This window comes from Scyliorhinus torazame, chromosome 9 (assembly GCF_047496885.1).
Source record: "Scyliorhinus torazame isolate Kashiwa2021f chromosome 9, sScyTor2.1, whole genome shotgun sequence".
Taxonomy (NCBI): Eukaryota; Metazoa; Chordata; class Chondrichthyes; order Carcharhiniformes; family Scyliorhinidae; genus Scyliorhinus; species Scyliorhinus torazame.
The window spans coordinates 16,332,592-16,349,647 of NC_092715.1; the positions used below are offsets into that span (position 1 = coordinate 16,332,592).

The window sequence follows — 17,056 nt, forward strand, 5'->3', positions numbered from 1 at the left end:
CAATATTGTCCATTTCTCCTGGTTAGAGATTGGGGGTTATCTGTTTAAGTATTGTCCATTTCTCCTGGGTAGAGATTGGGGATTATCTGGTTAAATATTGTCCATTTCTCCTGGTTAGAGATTGGGGATTATCTGTTTAAATATTGTCCATTTCCCCTGGTTAGAGATAGGGGATTATCTGTTTAAATATTGTCCATTTCCCCTGGTTAGAGATTGGGGATTATCTGTTTAAATATTGTCCATTTCCCCTGGTTAGAGATTGGGGACGATCTGTTTAAATATTGTCCATTTCTCCTGGTTAGAGATTGGGGATTATCTGTTTAAATATTGTCCATTTCTCCTGGTTAGAGATTGGGGATTATCTGTTTAAATATTGTCCATTTCCCCTGGTTAGAGATTGGGGGTTATCTGTTTAAATATTGTCCCATTTCCCCTGGTTAGAGATTGGGATTATCTGTTTCAATATTGTCCATTTCTCCTGGTTAGAGATTGGGGGTTATCTGTTTAAATATTGTCCATTTCTCCTGGTTAGAGATTGGGGATTATCTGGTTAAATATTGTCCATTTCTCCTGGTTAGAGATTGGGGATTATCTGTTTAAATATTGTTCATTTCCCCTGGTTAGAGATTGGGGATTATCTGTTTAAATATTGTCCATTTCCCCCGGTTAGAGATTGGGGATTATCTGTTTAAATATTGTCCATTTCCCCCGGTTAGAGATTGGGGATTATCTGTTTAAATATTGTCCATTTCCCCCAGTTAGAGATTGGGGATTATCTGTTTAAATATTGTCCCATTTACCCTGGTTAGAGATTGGGGATTATCTGTTTAAATATTGTCCATTTCCCCTGGTTAGAGATTGGGGATTATCTGTTTAAATATTGTCCATTTCCCCTGGTTAGAGATTGGGGATTATCTGTTTAAATATTGTCCATTTCCCCCGGTTAGAGGTTGGGGATTATCTGTTTAAATATTGTCCATTTCCCCCGGTTAGAGATTGGGGATTATCTGTTTAAATATTGTCCATTTCCCCTGGTTAGAGATTGGGGATTATCTGTTTAAATATTGTCCATTTCCCCCGGTTAGAGATTGGGGATTATCTGTTTAAATATTGTCCATTTCTCCTGGTTAGAGATTGGGGATAATCTGTTTAAATATTGACTCAGTTTCCCTTGTTTAGAGATTGGGGATTATCTGTTTAAATATTGTCCATTTACCCCGGTTAGAGATTGGGGATTATCTGTTTAAATATTGTCCATTTCCTCTGGTTAGAGATTGGGGATTATGTTTAAATATTGTCCATTTTTCCTGGTTGGAGATTGGGGGTTATCTGTTTAAATATTGTCAATTTCTCCTGGTTAGAGATTGGGGATTATCTGTTTAAATATTGTCCATTTCTCCTGGTAAGAGATTGGGGGTTATCTGTTTAAATATTGTCCATTTCTTCTGGTTAGAGATTGGGGATTATCAGTTTAAATATTGTCCATTTCTCCTGGTTAGAGATTGGGGATTATCTGTTTAAATATTGTCCATTTCCCCCAGTTAGAGATAGGGGATTATCTGTTTAAATATTGTCCATTTCATCTGGTTAGAGATTGGGGATTATCTGTTTAAATATTGTCATTTCTCCTGGTTAGAGATTGGGAATTATCTGTTTAAATATTGTCCATTTCCCCCGGTTAGAGATTGGGGATTATCTGTTTAAATATTGTCCATTTCCCCCGGTTAGAGATTGGAGATTATCTGTTTAAATATTGTCCATTTCCCCCGGTTAGAGATTGGGGATTATCTGTTTAAATATTGTCCATTTCCCCTGGTTAGAGATTGGGGATTATCTGTTTAAATATTGTCCATTTCCCTGGTTAGAGATTGTGGATTATCTGTTTAAATATTGTCCATTCCCCTGGATTGGATTTGTTTATTGTTACGTGTACCGAGGTACAGAGAAAAGTATTTTTCTACGAGCAGCTCAACAGATCATTAAATACATGGGAAGGAAAGGGAATAAAAAAAAATACATAATGGGGCAACACAACATATACAATGTAACTACATAAGCACTGGCATCGGATGAAGCATACAGGGTGTAGTGTTAATGAGGTCAGTCCATAAGAGGGTCATTTAGGAGTCTGGTGGCAGTGGGGAAGAAGCTGTTTTTGAGTCTGTTCGTGCGTGTTCTCGGACTTCTGTATCTCCTGCCCGATGGAAGAAGTTGGAAGAGTGAGTAAGCCGGGTGGGAGGGATCTTTGATTATGCTGCCCGCTTTCCCCAGGCAGCGGAAGGTGTAGATGGAGTCAATGGATGGGAGGCAGGTTCGTGTGATGGTCTGGGCGGTGTTCATGACTCTCTGAAGTTTCTTGCGGTCCTGGGCCGAGCAGTTGCCATACCAGGCTGTGATGCAGCCTGATAGGATGCTTTCTATGGTGCATCTGTAAAAGTTGGTAAGGGTTAACGTGGACATGCTGAATTTCCTTAGTTTCCTGAGGAAGTATAGGCGCTGTTGTGCTTTCTTGGTGGTAGCGTCGACGTGGGTGGACCAGGACAGATTTTTGGAGATGTGCACCCCTAGGAATTTGAAACTGCTAACCATCTCCGCCTCGGCCCCGTTGATGCTGACAGGGGTGTGTACAGTACTTTGCTTCCTGAAGTCAATTACCAGCTCTTTAGTTTTGCTGGCATTGCGGGAGAGATTGTTGTCGCTACACCACTCCACTAGGTTCTCTATCTCCCCCCTGTATTCTGACTCGTCATTATTCGAGATCCGGCCCACTATGGTCGTATCGTCAGCAAACTTGTAGATGGAGTTGGGACCAAGTTTTGCCACGCAGTCGTGTGTGTACAGGGAGTAGAGTAGGGGGCTAAGTACGCAGCCTTGCGGGGCCCCGGTGTTGAGGACTATTGTGGAGGAGGTGTTGTTGTTCATTCTTACTGATTGTGGTCTGTTGGTCAGAAAATCGAGGATCCAGTTGCAGAGTGGGGAGCCAAGTCCTAGGTTTTGGAGCTTTGATATGTGCTTGGCTGGGATTATGGTGTTGAAGGCGGAGCTGTAGTCAATAAATAAGAGTCTGATGTAGGAGTCCTTGTTTTCGAGATGCTCTAGGGATGAGTGTAGAGCCAGGGAAATGGCGTCTGATGTGGACCGGTTGCAGCGGTATGCGAATTGCAGTGGACCAAGGCGTTCTGGGAGTATGGAGGTGATGCGCTTCATGATCAACCTCTCGAAGCACTTCATTACGACTGAAGTCAGGGCCACTGGACGGTAGTCATTGAGGCACGTTGCCTGGTTCTTCTTTGGTACCGGTATGATGGTGGTCTTCTTGAAGCAGGTGGGGACCTCGGAGTGGAGTAGGGACAGGTTAAAGATGTCCGCGAATATCTCTGCCAGCTGGTCCGCGCAGGCTCTGAGTGCACGACCAGGGATCCCGTCCGAGCCCGTCGCCTTCCGAGGGTTCACTTTCAGGAAGGCCGATCTGACTTTGGAAGCTGTGATGATGGGTATGGGTGAATTATGGGCTGCTGGGGCACTCGCCAGCGGATTGTTGGTTACCTGCTCGAACCGAGCATAGAATGCATTGAGTTCATCGGGGGGGGGTGCGCTGCTGCCAGAGATACTGTTCGGCTTCGCTTTGTAGCCCGTTATGTTGTTTAGTCCTTTCCACAACCGCCGAGAGTCTGTCTGTGACTCTAGCTTGGTTTGATATTCTCTCTTGGCATCTCGGATGGCTTTGCGGAGGTCGTACCTGGATTTCTTGTATAGGTCAGGATCGTCTGTCTTGAACGCCTCAGATCTGTCCTTCAGTAGGGAGTCAATCTCGCGATTGAGCCATGGTTTCCGGTTGGGGAACGTACGTACTGCTTTCTTTGGCACGCAGTCGTCCACACATTTGTTGATGAAGTCTGTGACGGTGGTGGCATACTCATTTAAGTTGGTCGCTGAGTTCTTAAATATGGACCAGTCCACTGTCTCTAAGCAGTCACATAAGAGCTCTTCTGTCCCCTCGGACCAGCACTGCACAACCTTCTTAGCTGGATTCTCCCGCTTGAGTTTCTGCTTGTATGCTGGGAGAAGGAGCACCGTCTTATGGTCTGATTTCCCAAAGTGCGGTCGGGGGATGGAACGGTTGGCGCCCTTGATTTTTGAGTAGCAGTGGTCAAGAGTGTTGTCGCCCCTGGTTGGACAGGAGATGTGCTGGTGGAATTTTGGCAGTACACTCTTGAGGTTGGCCTTGTTGAAGTCTCCGGCCACGATGAGCAAGGCCTCCGAGTGTTCTGTTTCGTAGTTGTTTCTAACTGTGTGTAGTTCGTCCAGCGCCTTCTTCACTTCTGCCTGGGGTGGGATGTAGACCGCTGTGATAATGGATGAAGTGAACTCACGTGGAAGATAATATGAGCGGCACTTCACGATCAGATATTCCAGGTCTGGGAGCAGTAGGTTGCCAGGGTCGCCACATCCAAGCACCAGGAGGCGTTGATGAGGAGGCAAACCCCTCCACCCTTCGCTTTGCCTGATGATGCCGTGATGTTCGCCCGGTGAATTGAGAAGCCTTCAGGTTGTATGGCACAGTCCGGTGAGGTGGGGGTGAGCCATGTCTCTGTGAAACAAGAGCACACAGCAGTCTCTTACTTCCCTCTGAGAGGTAAGTCTGGCGTTAAGTTCATCCAGCTTGTTTTCGATCACTTTAACGTTTGCCAGGAGTACGCTGGGGAGAGGGGTCTTGAAACCGCGTTGCTTCAGTCTCACCTGCAGACCGCCGCGTTTACCGTGCTTCTTCGGTTGGCGGCTGCTGCTGGATGATCCTGGGATCCGATGGCCGACGTCAGCTCTTGTGGAAGGTAGGTGGTTGCGTCTGGCGGGGCCCAGGCCGCTGACGGGGACCTGGGCGCTGTTTACGTATCTGGGGTCGCGTCTGGCAGGGTCCAGGGCGCTGTTTACGTATCTGGTGTCGCATCTGGCAGGGTCCAGGGCGCTGGCAGGGTCCAGGGTGCTGGCGGGTTGCGGGGCGCTGGCGGGGCCCAGGGCGCTGTTTACGTATCTGGGGTCGCGTCTGGCACGGTCCAGGGCGCTGTTTACGTATCTGGTGTCGCATCTGGCAGGGTCCATGGCGCTGGCGGGGTCCAGGGTGCTGGCGGGTTGCGGGGCGCTGGCGGGGACCAGGGTGCGGTTTACGTATCTGGTGTCGCATCTGGCAGGGTCCAGGCCGCTGCCGGGGACCAGGGCGCGGTTTACGTATCTGATGTCGCATCTGGCAGGGTCCAGGCCGCTGGCGGGGACCAGGGTGCGGTTTACGTATCTGGGGTCGCGTCTGGCAGGGTCCAGGGTGCTGGCGGGTTGCGGGGCGCTGGCGGGGACCAGGGCGCTGGTTACGTATCTGGGGTCGCGTCTGGCGGGTTCCAGGGCGCTGGCGGGGTCCAGGTCGCTGGTTACGTATCTGGGGTCGAGTCTGGCGGGGTCCAGGGCGCTGGCGGGGACCAGGGCGCTGGCGGGGACCAGGGCGCTGGTTACGTAGCTGGGGTCGAGTCTGGTGGGGTCCAGGGCGCTGGCGGGGTCCAGGGCGCTGGTTACGTATCTGGGGTCGAGTCTGGCGGGGTCCAGGGCGCTGGTTACGGATCTGGGTCGCCTCTGGCTGGGTCCCGGGCGCTGGTTGAGGGAGAGGGGTTGCTAGGGGGGCCTGTTTGCGGTCCGGATGGGCCCCGGCGTTGTGCGGGCGCGGGAAAACCTTGCAGCGCGTTCGGTTCCTCGCGCGGGGTCTCCGCCGTTTCGGGGGTCCTCGGTCGTGGGCAGGGGCTTCCTGAGGCAGGTTGGGCTGGATCCCGGGGTCTGTTCCCTCCCTGGGCGCTCCTGGGGTCGGGTCTTGAAGTCGGCCCGGTCGGGCCTCCGCGTGGATTTTTCTATCTTGCATCTCCAGGTAGGTCGGGTCGCTGGGCGGGCCTCTCGGGGTCGGGTCGCTGGGCGGGCCTCTCGGGGTCGGGTCGCTGGGCGGGCCTCTCGGGGTCGGGTCGCTGGGCGGGCCTCTCGGGGTCGGGTCGCTGGGCGGGCCTCTCGGGGTCGGGTCGCTGGGAGGGTCTCTGGGGGTCGCGTTGAGCCGGGTCTTGCCGTCGGGTATCGGGTCGGGATCTCCGGGGACTGGGCAAGGCAATCCGGGGGCTGGCGCCGGTAGATAGGACGGGATGGGAGCTCCGGGGACTGGGTCGGCTCCAAATCGAGTTCGGGGCTTCACTTCCGGTTTGGGCCCGATCCTCTTCCAGGTCGTGGAGGTCAGATCGCATCGGGTCACAAGGTCGCCACGGGCCTCGGTGGATGTCAAGCTGCAAGAGAGGACAGGAGAGAGAGGTTAGTAATAATGTGTGGTTTACAATTAATTTTTAAAAGATTAGAACCAGTATAAGTTAAGTGAAAAGTGGATCTGGTCGCCTCGCTCCGGCGCAAGCTTGGGAAAACCCCGGTTAGAGATTGGGGATTACCTGTTTAAATATTGTCCATTTCCCCCGGTTAGAGATTGGGGATTATCTGTTTAAATATTGTCCATTTCCCCCGGTTAGAGATTGGGGATTATCTGTTTAAATATTGTCCATTTCCCCCAGTTAGAGATTGGGGATTATCTGTTTAAATATTGTCCATCTCCCCCGGTTAGAGATTGGGGATTATCTGTTTAAATATTGTCCATTTCCCCCGGTTAGAGATTGGGGATTATCTGTTTAAATATTGTCCATTTCCCCCGGTTAGAGATTGGGGATTATCTGTTTAAATATTGTCCATTTCTCCTGGTTAGAGATAGGGGATTATCTGTTTAAATATTGTCCATTTCCCCCGGTTAGAGATTGGGGATTATCTGTTTAAATATTGTCCATTTCCCCCGGTTAGAGATTGGGGATTATCTGTTTAAATATTGTCCATTTCCCCCAGTTAGAGATTGGGGATTATCTGTTTAAATATTGTCCATCTCCCCCGGTTAGAGATTGGGGATTATCTGTTTAAATATTGTCCATTTCCCCCGGTTAGAGATTGGGGATTATCTGTTTAAATATTGTCCATTTCCCCCGGTTAGAGATTGGGGATTATCTGTTTAAATATTGTCCATTTCCCCCGGTTAGAGATTGGGGATTATCTGTTTAAATATTGTCCATTTCCCCCGGTTAGAGATTGGGGATTATCTGTTTAAATATTGTCCATTTCCCCCGGTTAGAGATAGGGGATTATCTGTTTAAATATTGTCCATTTCCCCGGGTTAGAGATTGGGGATTATCTGTTTAAATATTGTCCATTTCCCCCGGTTAGAGATTGGGGATTATCTGTTTAAATATTGTCCATTTCCCCCGGTTAGAGATTGGGGATTATCTGTTTAAATATTGTCCATTTCCCCCGGTTAGAGATTGGGGATTATCTGTTTAAATATTGTCCATTTCCCCCGGTTAGAGATAGGGGATTATCTGTTTAAATATTGTCCATTTCCCCCGGTTAGAGATAGGGGATTATCTGTTTAAATATTGTCCATTTCCCCCGGTTAGAGATAGGGGATTATCTGTTTAAATATTGTCCATTTCCCCCGGTTAGAGATTGGGGATTATCTGTTTAAATATTGTCCATTTCCCCCGGTTAGAGATTGGGGATTATCTGTTTAAATATTGTCCATTTCCCCCGGTTAGAGATAGGGGATTATCTGTTTAAATATTGTCCATTTCCCCGGGTTAGAGATTGGGGATTATCTGTTTAAATATTGTCCATTTCCCCTGGTTAGAGATTGGGGATTATCTGTTTAAATATTGTCCATTTCCCCTGGTTAGAGATTGGGGATTATCTGTTTAAATATTGTCCATTTCCCCTGGTTAGAGATTGGGGATTATCTGTTTAAATATTGTCCATTTCCCCCGGTTAGAGATTGGGGATTATCTGTTTAAATATTGTCCATTTCTCCTGGTTAGTGATTGGGGATTATCTGTTTAAATATTGTCCATTTCTCCTGGTTAGAGATTGGGGATTATCTGTTTAAATATTGTCCATTTCTCCTGGTTAGAGATTGGGGATTATCTGTTTAAATATTGTCCATTTCCCCCGGTTAGAGATTGGGGATTATCTGTTTAAATATTGTCCATTTCCCCTGGTGAGAGATTGGGGATTATCTGTTTAAATATTGTCCATTTCCCCCGGTTAGAGATTGGGGATTATCTGTTTAAATATTGTCCATTTCCCCCGGTTAGAGATTGGGGATTATCTGTTTAAATATTGTCCATTTACCCCGGGTAGAGATTGGGGATTATCTGTTTAAATATTGTCCATTTCCCCTGGTTAGAGATTGGGGATTATCTGTTTAAATATTGTCCATTTCCCCCGGTTAGAGATTGGGGATTATCTGTTTAAATATTGTCCATTTCTCCTGGTTAGAGATTGGGGATTATCTGTTTAAATATTGTCCATTTCTCCTGGTTAGAGATTGGGGATTATCTGTTTAAATATTGTCCATTTCCCCCGGTTAGAGATTGGGGATTATCTGTTTAAATATTGTCCATTTCCCCTGGTTAGAGATAGGGGATTATCTGTTTAAATATTGTCCATTTCCCCCGGTTAGAGATTGGGGATTATCTGTTTAAATATTGTCCATTTCCCCTGGTTAGAGATAGGGGATTATCTGTTTAAATATTGTCCATTTCCCCTGGTTAGAGATAGGGGATTATCTGTTTAAATATTGTCCATTTCCCCTGGTTAGAGATTGGGGATTATCTGTTTAAATATTGTCCATTTCCCCTGGTTAGAGATTGGGGATTATCTGTTTAAATATTGTCCATTTCTCCTGGTTAGAGATTGGGGATTATCTGTTTAAATATTGTCCATTTCCCCCGGTTAGAGATTGGGGATTATCTGTTTAAATATTGTCCATTTCCCCTGGTTAGAGATTGGGGATTATGTTTAAATATTGTCCATTTCTCCTGGTTAGAGATTAGGGATTATCTGTTTAAATATTGTCCATTTCCCCCGGTTAGAGATTGGGGATTATCTGTTTAAATATTGTCCATTTCCCCCGGTTAGAGATTGGGGATTATCTGTTTAAATATTGTCCATTTCCCCTGGTTAGAGATAGGGGATTATCTGTTTAAATATTGTCCATTTCCCCTGGTTAGAGATTGGGGATTATCTGTTTAAATATTGTCCATTTCTCCTGGTTAGAGATTGGGGATTATCTGTTTAAATATTGTCCATGTCCCCCGGTTAGAGATTGGGGATTATCTGTTTAAATATTGTCCATTTCCCCTGGTTAGAGATTGGGGATTATCTGTTTAAATATTGTCCATTTCCCCTGGTTAGAGATTGGGGATTATCTGTTTAAATATTGTCCATTTCCCCTGGTTAGAGACTGGGGATTATCTGTTTAAATATTGTCATTTCTCCTGGTTACAGATAGGGGATTATCTGTTTAAATATTGTCCATTTCCCCTAATTAGAGATTGGGGATTATCTGTTTAAATATTGTCCATTTCCCCTGGTTAGAGATTGGGGATTATCTGTTTAAATATTGTCCATTTCCCCTGGTTAGAGATTGGGGATTATCTGTTTAAATATTGTCCATTTCCCCCGGTTAGAGATTGGGGATTATCTGTTTAAATATTGTCCATTTCCCCTGGTTAGAGATTGGGGATTATCTGTTTAAATATTGTCCATTTCCCCTGGTTAGAGATTGGGGATTATCTGTTTAAATATTGTCCATTTCCCCCGGTTAGAGATTGGGGATTATCTGTTTAAATATTGTCCATTTCCCCGGGTTAGAGATTGGGGATTATCTGTTTAAATATTGTCCATTTCCCCCGGTTAGAGATTGGGGATTATCTGTTTAAATATTGTCCATTTCCCCCGGTTAGAGATTGGGGATTATCTGTTTAAATATTGTCCATTTCCCCCGGTTAGAGATTGGGGATTATCTGTTTAAATATTGTCCATTTCCCCCGGTTAGAGATTGGGGATTATCTGTTTAAATATTGTCCATTTCCCCCGGTTAGAGATAGGGGATTATCTGTTTAAATATTGTCCATTTCCCCGGGTTAGAGATTGGGGATTATCTGTTTAAATATTGTCCATTTCCCCTGGTTAGAGATTGGGGATTATCTGTTTAAATATTGTCCATTTCCCCTGGTTAGAGATTGGGGATTATCTGTTTAAATATTGTCCATTTCCCCTGGTTAGAGATTGGGGATTATCTGTTTAAATATTGTCCATTTCCCCCGGTTAGAGATTGGGGATTATCTGTTTAAATATTGTCCATTTCTCCTGGTTAGTGATTGGGGATTATCTGTTTAAATATTGTCCATTTCTCCTGGTTAGAGATTGGGGATTATCTGTTTAAATATTGTCCATTTCTCCTGGTTAGAGATTGGGGATTATCTGTTTAAATATTGTCCATTTCCCCCGGTTAGAGATTGGGGATTATCTGTTTAAATATTGTCCATTTCCCCTGGTGAGAGATTGGGGATTATCTGTTTAAATATTGTCCATTTCCCCCGGTTAGAGATTGGGGATTATCTGTTTAAATATTGTCCATTTCCCCCGGTTAGAGATTGGGGATTATCTGTTTAAATATTGTCCATTTACCCCGGGTAGAGATTGGGGATTATCTGTTTAAATATTGTCCATTTCCCCTGGTTAGAGATTGGGGATTATCTGTTTAAATATTGTCCATTTCCCCCGGTTAGAGATTGGGGATTATCTGTTTAAATATTGTCCATTTCTCCTGGTTAGAGATTGGGGATTATCTGTTTAAATATTGTCCATTTCTCCTGGTTAGAGATTGGGGATTATCTGTTTAAATATTGTCCATTTCCCCCGGTTAGAGATTGGGGATTATCTGTTTAAATATTGTCCATTTCCCCTGGTTAGAGATAGGGGATTATCTGTTTAAATATTGTCCATTTCCCCCGGTTAGAGATTGGGGATTATCTGTTTAAATATTGTCCATTTCCCCTGGTTAGAGATAGGGGATTATCTGTTTAAATATTGTCCATTTCCCCTGGTTAGAGATAGGGGATTATCTGTTTAAATATTGTCCATTTCCCCTGGTTAGAGATTGGGGATTATCTGTTTAAATATTGTCCATTTCCCCTGGTTAGAGATTGGGGATTATCTGTTTAAATATTGTCCATTTCTCCTGGTTAGAGATTGGGGATTATCTGTTTAAATATTGTCCATTTCCCCCGGTTAGAGATTGGGGATTATCTGTTTAAATATTGTCCATTTCCCCTGGTTAGAGATTGGGGATTATGTTTAAATATTGTCCATTTCTCCTGGTTAGAGATTAGGGATTATCTGTTTAAATATTGTCCATTTCCCCCGGTTAGAGATTGGGGATTATCTGTTTAAATATTGTCCATTTCCCCCGGTTAGAGATTGGGGATTATCTGTTTAAATATTGTCCATTTCCCCTGGTTAGAGATAGGGGATTATCTGTTTAAATATTGTCCATTTCCCCTGGTTAGAGATTGGGGATTATCTGTTTAAATATTGTCCATTTCTCCTGGTTAGAGATTGGGGATTATCTGTTTAAATATTGTCCATGTCCCCCGGTTAGAGATTGGGGATTATCTGTTTAAATATTGTCCATTTCCCCTGGTTAGAGATTGGGGATTATCTGTTTAAATATTGTCCATTTCCCCTGGTTAGAGATTGGGGATTATCTGTTTAAATATTGTCCATTTCACCTGGTTAGAGACTGGGGATTATCTGTTTAAATATTGTCATTTCTCCTGGTTACAGATAGGGGATTATCTGTTTAAATATTGTCCATTTCCCCTAATTAGAGATTGGGGATTATCTGTTTAAATATTGTCCATTTCCCCTGGTTAGAGATTGGGGATTATCTGTTTAAATATTGTCCATTTCCCCTGGTTAGAGATTGGGGATTATCTGTTTAAATATTGTCCATTTCCCCCGGTTAGAGATTGGGGATTATCTGTTTAAATATTGTCCATTTCCCCTGGTTAGAGATTGGGGATTATCTGTTTAAATATTGTCCATTTCCCCTGGTTAGAGATTGGGGATTATCTGTTTAAATATTGTCCATTTCCCCCGGTTAGAGATTGGGGATTATCTGTTTAAATATTGTCCATTTCCCCGGGTTAGAGATTGGGGATTATCTGTTTAAATATTGTCCATTTCCCCCGGTTAGAGATTGGGGATTATCTGTTTAAATATTGTCCTTTTCCCCCGGTTAGAGATTGGGGATTATCTGTTTAAATATTGTCCATTTCCCCCGGTTAGAGATTGGGGATTATCTGTTTAAATATTGTCCATTTCCCCGGGTTAGAGATTGGGGATTATCTGTTTAAATATTGTCCATTTCCCCCGGTTAGAGATTGGGGATTATCTGTTTAAATATTGTCCATTTCCCCCGGTTAGAGATTGGGGATTATCTGTTTAAATATTGTCCATTTCCCCCGGTTAGAGATTGGGGATTATCTGTTTAAATATTGTCCATTTCCCCCGGTTAGAGATTGGGGATTATCTGTTTAAATATTGTCCATTTCCCCTGGTTAGAGATTGGGGATTATCTGTTTAAATATTGTCCTTTTCCCTTGTTAGAGATTGGGGATTATCTGTTTAAATATTGTCCATTTCCCCCGGTTAGAGATTGGGGATTATCTGTTTCAATATTGTCCATTTCCCCTAATTAGAGATTGTTGATTATCTGTTTAAATATTGTCCATTTCCCCCGGTTAGAGATTGTTGATTATCTGTTTAAATATTGTCCATTTCCCCCGGTTAGAGATTGGGGATTATCTGTTTAAATATTGTCCATTTCCCCCGGTTAGAGATTGTGGATTATCTGTTTAAATATTGCCCATTTCACCCGGTTAGAGATTGGGGATTATCTGTTTAAATATTGTCCATTTCCCCTGGTTAGAGATTGGGGATTATCTGTTTAAATATTGTCCATTTCCCCTGGTTAGAGATTGGGGATTATCTGTTTAAATATTGTCCATTTCCCCTGGTTAGAGACTGGGGATTATCTGTTTAAATATTGTCATTTCTCCTGGTTACAGATTGGGGATTATCTGTTTCAATATTGTCCATTTCCCCTGGTTAGAGATTGGGGATTATCTGTTTAAATATTGTCCATTTCCCCCGGTTAGAGATTGGGAATATCTGTTTAAATATTGTCCATTTCCCCCGGTTAGAGATAGGGGATTATCTGTTTAAATATTGTCCATTTCCCCCGGTTAGAGATTGGGGATTATCTGTTTAAATATTGTCCATTTCCCCTGGTTAGAGATAGGGGATTATCTGTTTAAATATTGTCCATTTCCCCTGGTTAGAGATTGGGGATTATCTGTTTAAATATTGTCCATTTCTCCTGGTTAGAGATTGGGGATTATCTGTTTAAATATTGTCCATGTCCCCCGGTTAGAGATTGGGGATTATCTGTTTAAATATTGTCCATTTCCCCCGGTTAGAGATTGGGGATTATCTGTTTAAATATTGTCCATTTCCCCTGGTTAGAGATTGGGGATTATCTGTTTAAATATTGTCCATTTCCCCTGGTTAGAGATTGGGGATTATCTGTTTAAATATTGTCCATTTCCCCTGGTTAGAGACTGGGGATTATCTGTTTAAATATTGTCATTTCTCCTGGTTACAGATAGGGGATTATCTGTTTAAATATTGTCCATTTCCCCTAATTAGAGATTGGGGATTATCTGTTTAAATATTGTCCATTTCCCCTGGTTAGAGATTGGGGATTATCTGTTTAAATATTGTCCATTTCCCCTGGTTAGAGATTGGGGATTATCTGTTTAAATATTGTCCATTTCCCCCGGTTAGAGATTGGGGATTATCTGTTTAAATATTGTCCATTTCCCCTGGTTAGAGATTGGGGATTATCTGTTTAAATATTGTCCATTTCCCCTGGTTAGAGATTGGGGATTATCTGTTTAAATATTGTCCATTTCCCCCGGTTAGAGATTGGGGATTATCTGTTTAAATATTGTCCATATCCCCCGGTTAGAGATTGGGGATTATCTGTTTAAATATTGTCCATTTCCCCTGGTTACAGATTGGGGATTATCTGTTTAAATATTGTCCATTTCCCCCGGTTAGAGATTGGGGATTATCTGTTTAAATATTGTCCATTTCCCCCGGTTAGAGATTGAGGATTATCTGTTTAAATATTGTCCATTTCCCCGGGTTAGAGATTGGGGATTATCTGTTTAAATATTGTCCATTTCTCCTGGTTAGAGATTGGGGATTATCTGTTTAAATATTGTCCATTTCCCCCGGTTAGAGATTGGGGATTATCTGTTTAAATATTGTCCATTTCCCCTGGTTAGAGATTGGGGATTATCTGTTTAAATATTGTCCATTTCCCCCGGTTAGAGATTGGGGATTATCTGTTTAAATATTGTCCATTTCCCCCGGTTAGAGATTGGGGATTATCTGTTTAAATATTGTCCATTTCCCCCGGTGAGAGATTGGGGATTATCTGTTTAAATATTGTCCATTTCCCCTGGTTAGAGATAGGGGATTATCTGTTTAAAAATTGTCCATTTCTCCCGGGTAGAGATTGGGGATTATCTGTTTAAATATTGTCCATTTCCCCTGGTTAGAGATTGGGGATTATCTGTTTAAATATTGTCCATTTCTCCTGGGTATAGATTGGGGATTATCTGTTTAAATATTGTCCATTTCCCCCGGTTAGAGATTGGGGATTACCTGTTTAAATATTGTCCATTTCCCCTGGTTAGAGATTGGGGATTATCTGTTTAAATATTGTCCATTTCCCCTGGTTAGAGATAGGGGATTATCTGTTTAAATATTGTCCATTTCTCCCGGGTAGAGATTGGGGATTATCTGTTTACATATTGTCCATTTCCCCTGGTTAGAGATTTGGGATTATCTGTTTAAACATTGTCCATTTCTCCTGGGTAGAGATTGGGGATTATCTGTTTAAATACTGTCCATTTCCCCCGGTTAGAGATTGGGGATTATCTGTTTAAATATTGTCCATTTCCCCCGGTTAGAGATTGGGGATTATCTGTTTAAATATTGTCCATTTCCCCTGGTTAGAGATTGGGGATTATCTATTTAAATATTGTCCATTTCCCCTGGTTAGAGATTGGGGATTATCTGTTTAAATATTGTCCATTTCCCCCGGTTAGAGATTGGGGATTATCTGTTTAAATATTGTCATTTCTCCCGGTTCGAGATTGGGGATTATCTGTTTAAATATTGTCCATTTCCCCCTGTTAGAGATTGGGGATTATCTGTTTAAATATTGTCCATTTCCCCCGGTTAGAGATTGGGGATTATCTGTTTAAATATTGTCCATTTCCCCCCGGTTAGAGATTGGGGATTATCTGTTTAAATATTGTCCATTTCTCCCGGGTAGAGATTGGGGATTATCTGTTTAAATATTGCCCATTTCCCCTGGTTAGAGATTGGGGATTATCTGTTTAAATATTGTCCATTTCTCCAGGGTAGAGATTGGGGATTATCTGTTTAAATATTGTCCATTTCCCCTGGTTAGAGATAGGGGATTATCTGTTTAAATATTGTCCATTTCCCCTGGTTAGAGATTCGGGATTATCTGTTTAAATATTGTCCATTTCCACTGGTTAGAGATTGGGGATTATCTGTTTAAATATTGTCCATTTCTCCCGGGTAGAGATTGGGGATTATCTGTTTAAATATTGTCCATTTCCCCTGGTTAGAGATTGGGGATTATCTGTTTAAATATTGTCCATTTCCCCCGGTTAGAGATTGGGGATTATCTGTTTAAATATTGTCCATTTCCCCTGGTTAGAGATTGGGGATTATCTGTTTAAATATTGTCCATTTCCCCCGGTTAGAGATTGGGGATTATCTGTTTAAATATTGTCCATTTCCCCCGGTTAGAGATTGGGGATTATCTGTTTAAATATTGTCCATTTCCCCCGGTTAGAGATTGGGGATTATCTGTTTAAATATTGTCCATTTCCCCCGGTTAGAGATTGGGGATTATCTGTTTAAATATTGTCCATTTCCCCCGGTTAGAGATTGGGGATTATCTGTTTAAATATTGTCCATTTCCCCCGGTTAGAGATTGGGGATTATCTGTTTAAATATTGTCCATTTCCCCCGGTTAGAGATTGGGGATTATCTGTTTAAATATTGTCCATTTTCCCTGGTTAGAGATTGGGGATTATCTGTTTAAATATTGTCCATTTCCCCTGGTTAGAGATTGGGGATGATCTGTTTAAATATTGTCCATTTCCCCCGGTTAGAGATTGGGGATTATCTGTTTAAATATTGTCCATTTCCCCCGGTTAGAGATTGTGGATTATCTGTTTAAATATTGTCATTTCCCCTGGTTAGAGATTGGGGATTATCTGTTAAAATACTGTCCATCTCCCCCGGTTAGAGATTGTGGATTATCTGTTTAAATATTGTCCATTTCCCCCGGTTAGAGATTGGGGATTATCTGTTTAAATATTGTCCATTTCCCCCGGTTAGAGATTGGGGATTATCTGTTTAAATATTGTCCATTTCCCCCGGTTTGAGATTGGGGATTATCTGTTTAAATATTGTCCATTTCTCCTGGTTAGAGATTGGGGATTATCTGTTTAAATATTGTCCAGTTCCCCCGGTTAGAGATTGGGGATTATCTGTTTAAATATTGACCATTTCCCCTGGTTAGAGATTGGGGATTATCTGTTTTAATATTGTCCATTTCTCCTGGATTAGAGATTGGTGAGCATCGGTTTAAATATTGTCCATTTCCTCTGGTTAGAGATTGGGGACTATCTGTTTAAATATTGTCCATTTCCCCCGGTTAGAGATTGGGGATTATGTTTAAATATTGTCCATTTCCCCTGGTTCGAGATTGGGGATTATCTGTTTAAATATTGTCCATTTCCCCCGGTTAGAGATTGGGGATTATCTGTTTAAATATTGTCCATTTCCCCAGGTTAGAGATTGGTGAATATCTATTTAAATATTGTCCATTTCTCCTGGTTCGAGATTGGGGATTGGTTGTTTAAATATTGTCCATTTCCCCTGGTAAGAGATTGGGGATTATCTGTTTCAATATTGTATATTTCCTCTG

The 17,056-nt window shown here is 42.8% G+C and overlaps 1 protein-coding gene across 4 annotated transcripts in view; it reads left to right on the plus strand.

The window, feature by feature from the left end:
- The first annotated feature begins 5,446 nt into the window (after window positions 1-5,446).
- The window catches only part of c9h5orf34 (chromosome 9 C5orf34 homolog), an 86,340-nt gene continuing 74,730 nt past the window's right edge, over window positions 5,447-17,056 (plus strand). For 3 of the 4 annotated variants that reach the window (XM_072515632.1, XM_072515634.1, XM_072515635.1), the window contains exon 1: window positions 5,447-6,342. In XM_072515632.1, the coding sequence (XP_072371733.1) occupies window positions 6,298-6,342 (45 nt within the window). In that variant the 5' untranslated portion in view covers window positions 5,447-6,297. The remainder of the gene's footprint in view (window positions 6,343-17,056) is intronic. The other variant, XM_072515633.1, reaches the window with a different exon arrangement.